The 13,032-nt window shown below is 36.6% G+C and overlaps 1 protein-coding gene across 16 annotated transcripts in view; it reads right to left on the bottom strand.

Annotated features, from left to right (window-relative positions):
- The window catches only part of SORBS2 (sorbin and SH3 domain containing 2), a 156,612-nt gene that overhangs the window by 63,489 nt on the left and 80,091 nt on the right, over positions 1–13,032 (bottom strand). For 11 of the 16 annotated variants that reach the window (XM_063402094.1, XM_063402092.1, XM_063402090.1 and 8 more), the window contains 2 exons: positions 7,282–7,317; positions 1,799–1,943 (listed from right to left, as the gene is read on the bottom strand). In XM_063402094.1, the coding sequence (XP_063258164.1) occupies positions 1,799–1,943; positions 7,282–7,317 (181 nt within the window). The remainder of the gene's footprint in view (positions 1–1,798; positions 1,944–7,281; positions 7,318–13,032) is intronic. The other 5 variants (XM_063402101.1, XM_063402102.1, XM_063402095.1 and 2 more) reach the window with 1 other exon arrangement.

Below are 13,032 nucleotides of genomic sequence, written 5' to 3'. Positions count from 1 at the left end.
CATGAATATTTATAAGAAACAAATTCTGACATACAGTGTTCTTCCATTAACGTGTGTTGATGTATTTATGTGACTTCACATATAATCTATAAAAGTGGTTTTCGGTAACCTGCCACCTGTAGAGCAATCTGATGATCCACCTACAATAACTTGTGAAGTGTACAAGATGTTTAGTAGTGAATTGCAGTATTTCTACCCTTCCCCCTCAAATCTTCCTTTATAACTAATGAAATTAATACATCACTATTACCATTTCCTTCTAAAACACAGATTATTTAACTTAACAAAAAACACCTCTGTGCTGGGATGTGACATGAAAATTTGTACTTCTGCAGAAAATACATTCTTTCCCGTATACAGGAAAAAGAGCCCTACTCTTTCAGGCAGCAGGTTTCAGTAAATTAGTGGGCTGCTATTACAAAGCCTCTATTTAGCAAGTGCAGGTACAGTGAGATGGTTCCACTGCAGGATAAATGAATGCAGGGAGTGAAAATATGTTCTAACACTAATGGTGACAATTACAATCGACTTTCATGTGGCATTAACATTCACTGATTATTCTGAAGAAAAATATCAGTTGTAATATGAGCCTGAAAAAGGAGCTCTGGTGACTGAAAGCTCTAATTTTAATTTGGGTATTTCTGCTCATTCCCATTGCAGCACTGGATTTGGCATGGCTGTTTCAGCTGTTTACTCAAGTCTGAAATCCTGTAAATAATTCAGTCCTACACATATATGGTGAGGGGGAACTCTGTGTGGCAAACATCTGAATATTTGGAACTTCTTTCCAAAATGCATGATGTTAAATTTAGAAAACATTTTGGATTTGATCCTTCATTCTTCATAGGCCCCAAACTGAGGCCATCAGAGGGATTTCTACATGAGCAAAGAGAATTAAATCAGGCTGTTACTGTGAAACACTAAACTTGATCATCCTACAAGAGTGAAAGTCATGGGAAGTCATATTTTAGGTATATCCAAACCAGCAATGCCAGATCTTTAGATCAGCAAACCAGAAGCAACCAAAAAACCTAGAATTCTGTATCTGGAGTAACCCATGTATAGGCTTTTTGTACTTATCACTATGATGACAGCAACATTTGTCTAAGATGTCTCAGAGTAAGAACTGTCACCTAATTTTCCTGCAAGCACAACAAAGATGTAAACTGTGGGGACCACATTCAAGTTATTTTGCATGTATAATATTTTCTAAATATGCACAACACTGGTAGAAAAAGCAGCAAGTAAATGATTCTTTTGGCAAAACGGAGTTATACTGGTGAAGAGCCTAAGACTGATGGTATTTGGTTTGTGTTTAAATTTTATATTTAAGACGTCCTAAACAAACACATGAATGAATTCTAGATTGATGTGGCTTTAGGTTTTTAAAAGCCCAGAGCCCCTCCCATTGTTGACAGTATTTCTGTTGAAAAATTATGGAAGTTGTAGGGAGAAGTAAAGTACAAAGTGGGCCCTTGGTTTCTTAAGGCAAAATCTGAAAGGGCTGGACAGTTGAGCTATTTTGATAGACACCCTTTCCTTGGTAAAGCCAGTAGAAAATTGGCAAGAGTTTTGCTCACACACCTAGGTTATAAAACCTGATAGTAACTCCAGTTCAGGATCACTACTGTACCTAACAATAAATGCCACATTTTTTTTGCATTTACTTCCCAAGGTAGATGACTAGATAATACCTTCATTATGGACGTGAAGCACTCTGCAATTGTTTGCAGTCTTTGTCACATGAATCAGAATAGGTTGTGTAATGTATAAAGCAAAAATACTGTATGAGGCTTACCCATCATCCTGCCATGCTGCATGATAACAATGTTGGAACTGAGTGAAGCTGGTGGAGGGTAAGCTGAAGAAGGGGAAAAAGGCCTTTGAAAGTGACTCACTGGGCTGGCAGCAGTGCCAGAATTCCCATTCACTGTGATCTGAGCCTGAGAGAGACAAAACAATATCCCATTAAACTACACACAAAGCTCTCCAACTGCTGTCCCAAAGAAAGACTGATGCAAGACTGTCATCCACGCAACAATTACCAGTTGTCAGGTGCACAGCCATAATGGCATCTGCATTCACTGAAACACAAAACTTATCACAAAGGGAGCAGGGTGTGTTCCTTTTATACCTTGTGCCTCCCCTCTTCTCTCCTTGTGTGTGTTGTCTGTGACGCATGCTGGCACAGGAAGGTGACAGAGAGATCATGGTCAAGACAATGAAGATGGCACAAACAAGGTTTGCAGATGTCTGGCAGCAATATAAAATGAAGATGGCAGTAAAAGCTCCCAACACTGCGTGACAAAGGCTGTCTGCCACAGATCCCTCACACTGAGAGACATATTCCCTTAGTGCAAATGCTCAAGCACTGTGGATATTAATGGGAACTTCTGTGCAGACTGAAAGGAAAAATCTGATTAGGACTAGCTGAAAAGAGTGACAAAAATTTCTTTAAAAAATGCAAGCCAGCTGGAGTGACTGTGGGATGCTGATATGTAATCTATGACAATGAAAATAAATAGCACCAATTAAAAAAACAACAATCCACAGCCACAAAATGACAGAACAAAATCAAAAATGGAAGAGCTAAGCAAACTGGCAATTAAGCAGCAAGCACCTAAAGCCATTTAGGCTTTAGTCACTAGAGGCACTTCACAAGAGGAAAGTATCTGCCCCCAGGCTTAGAATCCCTGCATTAAGGCTGTATCACTTTTATGGAGAGCATTGAAAGAATCAAAACTGAGATACTGAGAAAGCATTGAATGAAATAAGAGGGTAGTGAATATGTCAGCAGAAAAGCAAGGGAAGCTCTCCGCAACATCTCCTTAAATGCAGAACTGTTCTTTAAATCTGAATCAGAAGAACTACAAACTGCTCAACTTTATATAACAAATGAATTAAAACATTTGCTGCAGATGTAACCAAGAGACTATCTGAAGCAACAAAGCATAAATAAAAACATATTAAAATGCATATTCTTTTTACAAATAAAAATTAAATTATTCATGACCTTCTGTATGCATTTGTATTTCAGAGACTACTGAATTGATTTGAAATTTTTGACATCTTGGCCTCCCATAGCTATGAGAGAAAAACAATTTCTGGGTCCTATGCATACATCATGTGAACTCCTAGATGCATTCAGGGGTTTCTCATTTTAAAGATGCCTGTTTTCAGAAGTGAGCTGAAAAGTTTCTGTTGTGATGATGTCTCCATTAGAAGTTTCGTATTTAAATTTTCCTCTCAGTAAATTCTAGAACCAAAAGTAAGTTGGCTTTTTTCACTTGATCCTCTCCTCCAAAAAAAACCCCCAGCTTCATAGATGTCAGAATAGAAAAGCTATGTAACTCAAAGACAGCATTTCAAGAAGTAAGAAGGCATGTTTTCAGATAAGGTTTCAAGATGAGGCCAGCCATCTCTCCTCCATTTCAGGTATTCACCCATTCTCTTTTGTTACATATTGTCTTTGTGGAAAAGCTTGTTTCTAGGGAAGGCAGGGTGCAACTATGTGAAGAGCCTCACACCTTCTTCCTCCTTTACTATGGCTTATGTTTTTCTGAGCAGAACTGGTGTGAGTTCTGTGCAGACTGGAAAGATACTCCTATGAATTTCTGCAACAAAAATTGAGCTATTTTTGAGAAGGACTTTACCAAATATCTCAGTTAGACAGTAAGGGACTTACTCTAAGTAGTACAAAATATCATAAATGGGACCCACACAAGTAGTTGAAGGACATCAGTCATAAATGTGTACATGGCATGTTCATTTATGGACATTTTTGGGTTTAGTTCTGAAGGTCTTAGAGAGGATCTCAGCTCAGCTATAATTTCTTAGTTTCTAATGATTTTCTGTTTGAGGAAAGTGTCTGTGAAGGTGGCTATTTCATTTATTCATCTGATGCATCTTGTGCAGTTTACAGGGCTAGCTATAAAAGATAGTTTTATGAAGTTTCAAAGGCCTTTCCTTCCCTTGGAATCCTTTGGTAGTTACTGACATTTCAATCTGAAAATGTGACACTAGGTCCAGGTGACAGAGTTTATTCCCAGATTGTACAAGGAAGTGAAAATCCTTTGTCTATTCATGAATTAGACATTTTGCTTTCCTAGGTCATTTTTGTGGGAAAAGACAATATGGAAAAAAACCTCCATGCTATTCAACCAAAAAGCACCTATTTTCCAATTTACTGGGAAAATAATAATTTTTTATGATGTTCCTTTCCCTATCAACCTCTATGGATTTTTTTCTCCAGTATACTTAACCTGTCCTCCACTGCAAGTAAAGCCACCTACTTCTGCAGCAAGATAATCAAGATCTTGTAAAAATTCCTACAAGGTATCAGGTTTAAAATCTCTCTAATTTGCCTGAGCATCAGAAAGAGTAGCGCTCTGGATTTCTGAATCAGAACAGAAGAAGGCATCCATCTGGGACTGGAGCTGCTTTTTAACTTTCTCTCTGCTGAGACAGGGAGAAGAGGTCCCATTATGGAAGTCTGAGCAGTTCTTGGCAAAAATGCTGCCCAGCACACATCTGACCTCAAGACACTGAATTAGGTTAAAATACTCAGAATCAACTGAAGCTCAAGACAGTCACGGAACTCGGGAAAAAGCAAAAATCTAATGTGTACTTCCATTTCCAAGTTTTCATTAGACTCCACAATTTTGAAGTACACAAAAAGGAAGAACTCATGGGAATTATTTTATAGAGAAAATGTTGATAATTGGAATATAATCAGAAAAAATAGTTTCCAAAACCAGCTGTTCTCTAATTTTAACTCTAATTCTAAGCATAAGCCCAATTAAGAATTTCAACTCTCATACTTCAAGTTTTCAAAGAATCTGTGATCTGTGACTAAAGGTAAAGAAAATTGACCACAGTTTTACCTTTACCTCTGCCTTTTGCCTTGAATATTTGTCAATTTTGTTGACTCAGCTCTTACTGATGCTGATGCTTCTTCTTACAAGTTGTTTTACAACTTTTTTGTCTAGTCTCATTAAGAATCTCAAAAAGAAACAAACATCCCCAATGTGGACATAAAGTCTTTAAAGTATGGTTTTATCTTATGCAGGTAGAGTGGTGGATGGCCCAATCCTGTATTACTTTTATCATTCACCAAGTGGTTTTCACCTACACAATGAACAGCAATCTGAGAATGAAGATCATGCCAGGATTAGAGCCACTAATAACACATATGTGTGTGCCACCAGCTTCCCCATGGTTCTGTCATTTCCTGGATGCATTTTTAGCCATCTGGCCCTTCTCTACAGAGGGTGGGAGATTATGACTTTTCTATACTGCAGAGTTGGGTTTTGCCAGCAGTTTAATTTCTGTGGGACTCTGAGGACTGCTTGGGGATTTTTGCCCTTTTCATTTTGCTTTGTCCATTAATGGTGAACAAACGTTATGCTCACCCCTGCCATGTCTAAAAGAGAAAGTGGTGGTCAGACTTGACTATTACACAGCCTTCTACTGGGAAACTAACCCAAAAAAGGAAAGAAGGACCAACTGTTCACTTTAGCTCACAAAAAATGGTGCCCAAAGAAAACAAATACAGTTAGCTGACTATTTTAGAAGAAGGCTACCAGAAAATATAAATATTTCATGCTTCCCATAGCTAGTAAATGGTCATGTAGTGACTCTGTCTGATGAGTCTATACTGATTATAGTATCTTTTTCAACAATTATTATATACAGATTCATAGTAATGATTGCTATAAAAAATAAAGTTTTCCAAGCTATGTTACAGAAATTAAGAATTACATGCCTGCTATTAGTACTATTTTTTAGCAGCATCCAGAGCAATGATAACCAATCACTGGCTTTCCAGGTGACTATGTGCAAGGCTGGACTCAAAATACATTTTTAAAATTATATGCAAAATTTATATATATATATATATATATAAATATATATATAGTTTGTTCTTTTCAGGCTTAAAATTACTGTATGCTAAAGTATTTGTACAAAGTTTGAACACTGCTGTGACCCAGTAAAACTTTGGATTCAGAACATTTCTCTGTTTTGCAATTCAGCAATGAATTGCTCAATTTAAATGAAGGCTTTATTCTGACTCATTTTAATCATGTGGATAATCTCAAAAGAAATCAGAAGTGATCTGGGTTTGACCCAGATTCCATACCTTCTTTCTCCCCATATATGAGTATACTAAGGTACAGAAAAATGAATGTAAGTATAAAGTGTCTAACTGCATTCAGTTTTTTCCCTTGACTTAACCAAGAGAAAAATAACAGGACACTTGAATAATTCAAGTACAAGATTATTTATGCAGTTTGGTCCTACAAGAAATTAGGATAGGAGAGGAAAAGGTTAATTAGAGGAGAGAAAACCAGTTTTGTGCAGTCAGTTGTCACGGCTGGGGAAAAAAATGCATTAAATACTGTCCACATTTACTATGAATTTACAAATTACATTATTGAACTCTGCATCACTGTGTAAATCAAAAATGGTGGTAGTCCAGACTCCAAAAACCTGCAAACTGTTAACAATATTTTAAACAAGTCTCTTCAAACTCCATGGAATGCTTGCTTTTAATACATTTGGAACAAGTATTTCTTGAATTTATTTTCTTTTAAGCAAAGTGTTTGACACACCTTAGCTGACCACACAACTGCGCAACAATCACTTCCTACTCCCAGATCTGCTATGTCAATGATTACTTTTTTAACAACTATTGCAAAACACTGTCAGACCGTGACCATGGAAAATTACTAACAAAATACTTGTCTGTGTAATGGGGTAACAGACAAGGTCCAATTCAGTTCCCCTTTGACAACCTGTTTGAACGAAATGGAGGAGGAAAAAAGGAAGCATAATTACATGAGAAGTGGCAGCAGTGTTGGTTAAGGTGGTGCCATCTGACACAGCAGACATCTGGCTCAGGGTTGGGGAAGGTGTTTCAGAGCAGTCAGTAGTATCATAGCTACAAGTCTGCAGCTCATCTAGAATGGCTGTGGAGCACTCACTCACTGTGCGGGAGGAGCACTCGCTCATGGCAGAGTCTGTGCTCACAGAGGCCGCTTCGTTCCTGTGGATAACACTGTCAGGAGCTAGGAACGGGCAATTACAGGGAAACTGTGAGAGGGCTGGGGATTTGTAAAAGCGTGAAGGCAAAAAATCATCAAGCGTTGGCAAAGAGTATGGTACTAGATGGGTGCCACTGTCTGGTGAGAAAGAGGCTCTGTTAACTGGTACCACAGGAGAAGGAAGAGGCAGTGGAGAAGCTTCTGTTGCTGTTTGTCTGTGTATCTGTGAAGCATTTACCTCCATCACAGGGGCAGTTACTTTCTGGTTTCCAAGCTGAGATTTGAGGAAAAAAAAATAAGAAAAGAAACAGATTACTTAATGAATAAAGAACTTTTCCCTTTGCCTCTTGCTGGGTGTAGGGGAATTACAGAAGTGTAAGTTTTTCAGCCACCCGAGGAAGTTCACATTCACAAAGATTAGGAAACAAATCAACCATGCTCTATATTAGAGCAGGACAACATGAAAGAAATGAATGCATAAAATGCTAGTGGAAGCAATGCCAGAAACCATAGTGTGCTGAGGATGAATATTCATAACGTACTGCATATATTAATGATCTCCATTGTGCATTGAGAGGGTTCACACTATTTTATACTTCACATAAATATGAGGCTAGAGAATGTCATGTCCATGTAGTTCTCAAAACAAAAATGTATCTCCAAGTCTGATCTCAGTAAATGTTACACTTTTTTTTTTGTCAAGGATAAGTATGATTTTGAAATTAATTGTAATACAAAGATGAGCAAGACTGCTAGCTATACAGAAACACTATTAATGAACGTTCATGTGATCTGCATGTAATAGGTGATCCAATTTTTTGCTTCTTGTGACTGAATACATCTTCTCCACTGCCTCTCTAACAAAAATATTTGGATGATAGAATTTTCAAGCACCCTGGAAGCACCCCGTCAACCTACTCTATAAGATGTATGCATAGAAGTATTTCAACATTAGAGGACATAAGGATTGTTAGGGAAACTGGTACAAATCTGGGCAACAAAGACCGGGAGCACAAGAACAGGACATACTGAAACAAAACATGCCAGTTGTTTGGATTCAGCCCAGTTCCTTAAAAGTAGAAGGGAACAGTCTCATGAGAGTGCTTCTGAAAACTCCCACACAATGTATGAGCTTTATGTTCTGTCATTTCAAATCAGTCACAGGGCACTCAGTTTAAACTAGTCCTGCAACTGGCTTTTTGCATCTGCAGCTTCTTTTTGAACTAAAGCATGCTGGCACATAATATCTGTTAAACAGCTGCACAAATCCTTCTATACTGCCTATTAACCACAAGCTTTCCATCAATTCCTAAGTATTCAAAATACTGCCTACTTCAGCACTAATGGTTTCACTATTGATAGGGCTGAGGACATCTGGAAGAGCTACTGGGAAAGAGCATTTGGGATTGAAAATCCATGTAAAACAGAGGACAGTAAGACACTATATGTAGTCCATACTACTTTAAAAAGCAACATTCAGTCATACATATCACATTGTTATCAGTAACATGGTTATTTCCTATGCTTAGACTAGGCAGATGTCTTTAGTCATTCAAAAAATGTTTCAAGCCATCAGATTAAAATGCCATTTTGGCATTTTAATCCAAAATCTGAAAATATCTTCTAAAGCCCTTATGGAAGACTTGGAACACAACCCAGATTATGCTACTTACAGGAGGTCACTGGGGTTCCAGTTGCATAATTCTTGTTGAGATCAACTAGAATTTACACAAATAACCTTACTGAGGTCAATGGGACCATCCCTATGAATAAGCATTACAGAAAAGAATTTAAGTATGCGAACAGATATCTATTACTTGTTCCAATTGATTCAAAATAAATCTTTGGCATCACTGGATCTCTAGGGTACATAAAAATAGGCAAAACTACTGTTAAAATCTGCAGTTAAAACAGTGAAGAAATTGAATCAAACAGCTTAAAATCCAAATCTTGTTCACAGCAATGTTTCAAATCTACAATTGAACACCCTCCCAACTTAATCTTTTCATAGAGGAAATCTGAACAGATTACCTCTTAATTAAAATAATCAGTAACTGAGTGTATGACTGTAAAAGTACAGTATTTTCATAGAAAACTAATTTGCCAATAGAAACTTCAAAAGAACAATGGAATACTATTAAAAATAATGTCATGAAAAATTAGGATGATTATACAGCATATTATATCAGGGATTTAAGATGTGTGCATTTACATACACATATAAGAAACTGTAATTTCATTTCACAGGTACATAAAGGGAAGACAGAATCATCATTCATGATGATTTTCATCATCTATGTCATCAGATCATCCTATCAAGATCTCCAGCAAAAGACTGGAACCAGGAGATCATGCTGTAATTATGAAGCAGAGCCAAAAAGAGGCTCTGAAGTTCTTGAGACCACTTGTCCTCTCAGCATCCCCATAAGAAAAAGTTACATATGACTGAGCCAAAATCTATCTTTTAAAAATTAATCTCTATACCATTAAAATAACAGTAAATTTTGGGAAGTTGAGAAACCTAGTAAACCTTCTGGCTTCAAACTGAGAAGATTTCTTGCATGCTTGGGAAAAGAAGGGATGGACGACACAAGGACAGATATTCAGGGTGCATCCAGAGAGCCAATGAAACTGAGATTTAAAGAATTTAATTCATTGTGTTTGGCAAATAATAACTGATTTCATCAAGCCAAATTCTTAAAAAGAATGTAAATTTATTATTCTTACAACACAGACAGAAGGAATGCAGCAATTTCAACATGAAGCTTCCTGGCTTTGTAGAGTAGAACTTCTATTCTGCCTGGCTCTAGAATACTTTTGTATGTATAATCCTCTCTCTGGGAAAGAGGCTGAAATTGTGATTTAAAACAACATTGTGTTTGAAAACTGATTTACACCACTTAAGAAACATGGAATGTTGGTATTCTCAAACACATACAACTGGCTACTACTAATCCATATTTTTCACTGTGCATGGAATCTCATATATGAATCATATTTTATTATATTTTCACTGTGAAAAATATGAGAAAGACAAGGCTGAATGCATTCCAGAAAAATTTGTTCCATTCAGCATGCTTCAGATTAGGTCTGCTATTGATATTGCACCAGAAATGCTAGCAGAAGCCAGGCAGATTAAATGCCAAAGAAGTACTCAATAAATTAGATTGATGAAAAACTAGCTAGACTATGTGGCTGCCTTGGGTTGTGGAGCAACACTTAAGAGACAGATAAATGTCATCAGTCTTGATGTGAATTGAAGGTCTGAAGAGCAGCTTTCTGCTGGTTCTTTGAAATGCTTCTCTTCCATCAAACAGTAAAATGTCAGGCCTGAAGAACACAGTGGGTATCCAATTCATATGAAGGAGACAGGTAACCCTAATATGGGTTTCAAAATCAGGCATCTATGGTTTTAATTCAAGGTATGTGGGAATGATGTGAGATTACTAATGACACCAGAGTACTGGCCTTGCTTCAACAGTCAAGACAGATAAGGAGACTCAGAGATAAGTGAATAAATTCATTGTGTTAATACATAGCAGAGTTTAGTAATCAACAATCAAATTACACCCATACATTTGCATAAATGGGTAAAAATACCTCTATTTTTAATTATTAAGAGCTGATTTGAAATTGTCTAAACTAATGCTGCAAATTATATTCCAATGCCCATTTTTATACCTAGCCCTCTTATTCTAAACTCAGTTTAAGGAGGTGGAGTTCAGTCCTTGTCTAAAGCAATACTAGAGATGCAGAACTTAAAATGAGAAATACACGCTAAATTTTCTTTGCTCCATATCAGTCCCCAGAATGCTGAAATTGGTTTTCTCTTTCTTCCAAATCACTCTACATATTTTTCAGTACCTAAAGCTTGGACATGTACTAGATTAGTTAATTTAGAATTGCTTTTTAAATTTCAGGTTTATTTTCTTGATGTACATTTTTACAGCTATAAGGCTGTCAAAACAAACACTTTCATAAACATCTGCTAAAGATGTTTTACTTCTCTGGGACATCAGGACCAAATCAAGTGTTCAATTCCTCTGAGGAATTCAAATAACAGAACAAATACTTTGCAACTTCAGTTTCAGAGTGTGATATCTAGAACAATAGGACACTTAGGAACCCAGGAACAAAATAATCAAAAAATATCAGGTGATAATTTCTGAAGATGCAGTTCGGAATTCTTCAACAGTTTATAACTTCCTCTTAGAAGAACAAGAAAAGAACAAGAACAGTTTTCTTGGACAAGAAAATTTACCTCCATTGGTTTCATGCTAACAATACAAATTTCTCTGTTGAAATAGATAGTTATTTCTCCTGTATCTGCAGTATGCTACAAAGAAGCATCATCTCTCAAAACTGTAATAATGTAAAAACCCGTAATATTGAGTAACCCGAATGCTTCTATTTTCATATATACTTTTAAGGGGTTTAACCTTTCTCTGAGTAGGAGTATTTACAAAATGTCACTTAGTGAGTCATAGCACACTTCTGCTTGCTCCTAAGGTTTCAACAGATAAGCACTGTGAAGTTAAGTGCAAATAGGAGCACAAACATACCAAGATACATTAACTTGGAGCACCCAAGCTCCCTCTGGGCTGTGTATTTCCATACTTTGTCACACAATACAGTTGTACATGTTTGGCTAGACACAGGTACCCACCAAAGTATTTCTTCTTTACTACTTCTTAAGAAGTGATGATTACCTGATCTTACCTCATTCTCCTTCACATACATAAACCCAGATGCAGAGAGAGAGTTGTACTTTTCTAAATGTATTTGTTTTTTTGAGAGTTTCTATGGCAGCTTACAACACTGCTGGCAGGCCTAATTTACAGTCTGAGAGCATCCTTTGAGGACACAGCTTGACATACAAGCTATAAGCTGCATGTACAAAAGTATTTGAACTCCTATACTAAGTCCTGTAAAGCACATCTAAAACAATTTAAAAATACAAATACTATCCTGCATAGTACACTGAAAGCTAATTTTCTATGTGAGAGAAATTGTGAACTTTGCAAATACTATGATATATAACACTAAAGGGATCATAATATTTGGCAGTAGCTAGAATAGTTTCTAGGTTTGAAACTGAGATCTGAGTCAGAAAATAAGTATTTTTAAACATATAGCTGTAGCCTTTTTTTCTCATTTTAGTTCATGGCACTTTTATTTTGGGAACTCACCTGATGCAGAATTTTACACCACCTCATGCTGATTTTTACTCCAGTTTTATGTACGTATTTTAACATGGAGCTACAAAACCCCCTGGCTCCACAACTCAATTGTGCTGCCAAATACCCTCCCTCATTAGAATTTATTTCAAAGTTGAACATCACAGAAAATGTCAGCTGAATTTTGCAGATAAGAGATCCATAAAGGGTCACAGCTTGAAAAGATGGCTACATGCCTTGATGATCTCTGTGATCAACTGAAATTTTTCTCATTTTATTCAAAGCAGTAGCCAAACTTCTGATGATGCTTCCCACATACTGAAACCAAGGAGAAGGCAGAAAACTAAGTGCAGAATTGCCAAATAAGTCACAGACAGGTTTCTGATTTTTTTCAGCTTGAAGTAAAACTAAACAAGATTTTAAATTAAAAAAATACAAAATGCATTCTGACTTTTAAAATTCTAAAAAAAGAAGCTAGAAGATGAATAATTTTCAGTTCTTCTGATTAGACTTTGAGTATTATTTTTGATCATAAAAAGGTATTTCCCCTAATCCTTGTTACCTAACAATTTCTGTTTGAGAGATTTATCTGCCCATATATAACACAGCATATTCTAACCAGCTGAGCAACTATTTTTAAGTGAAACAATAACAGATGCAGAAATTGTATTGGCCACACCTATATACCTACACCTGTTCTGCTGTTTGACAGTATCCTTTGATGCCTGTATTTAAAAGACTTGCAATACCTTCATATTTACCCACTCTACCAGAAAAAGCTGTTGCTCAGCTTTCCTTACTGTTTCTGACAT

Source organism: Prinia subflava, chromosome 7, assembly GCF_021018805.1.
Source record: "Prinia subflava isolate CZ2003 ecotype Zambia chromosome 7, Cam_Psub_1.2, whole genome shotgun sequence".
Classification (NCBI taxonomy): Eukaryota; Metazoa; Chordata; class Aves; order Passeriformes; family Cisticolidae; genus Prinia; species Prinia subflava.
The sequence above is the reverse complement of the archived record's forward strand: the minus strand, read 5'-3'. Positions and strand labels throughout refer to the sequence as shown.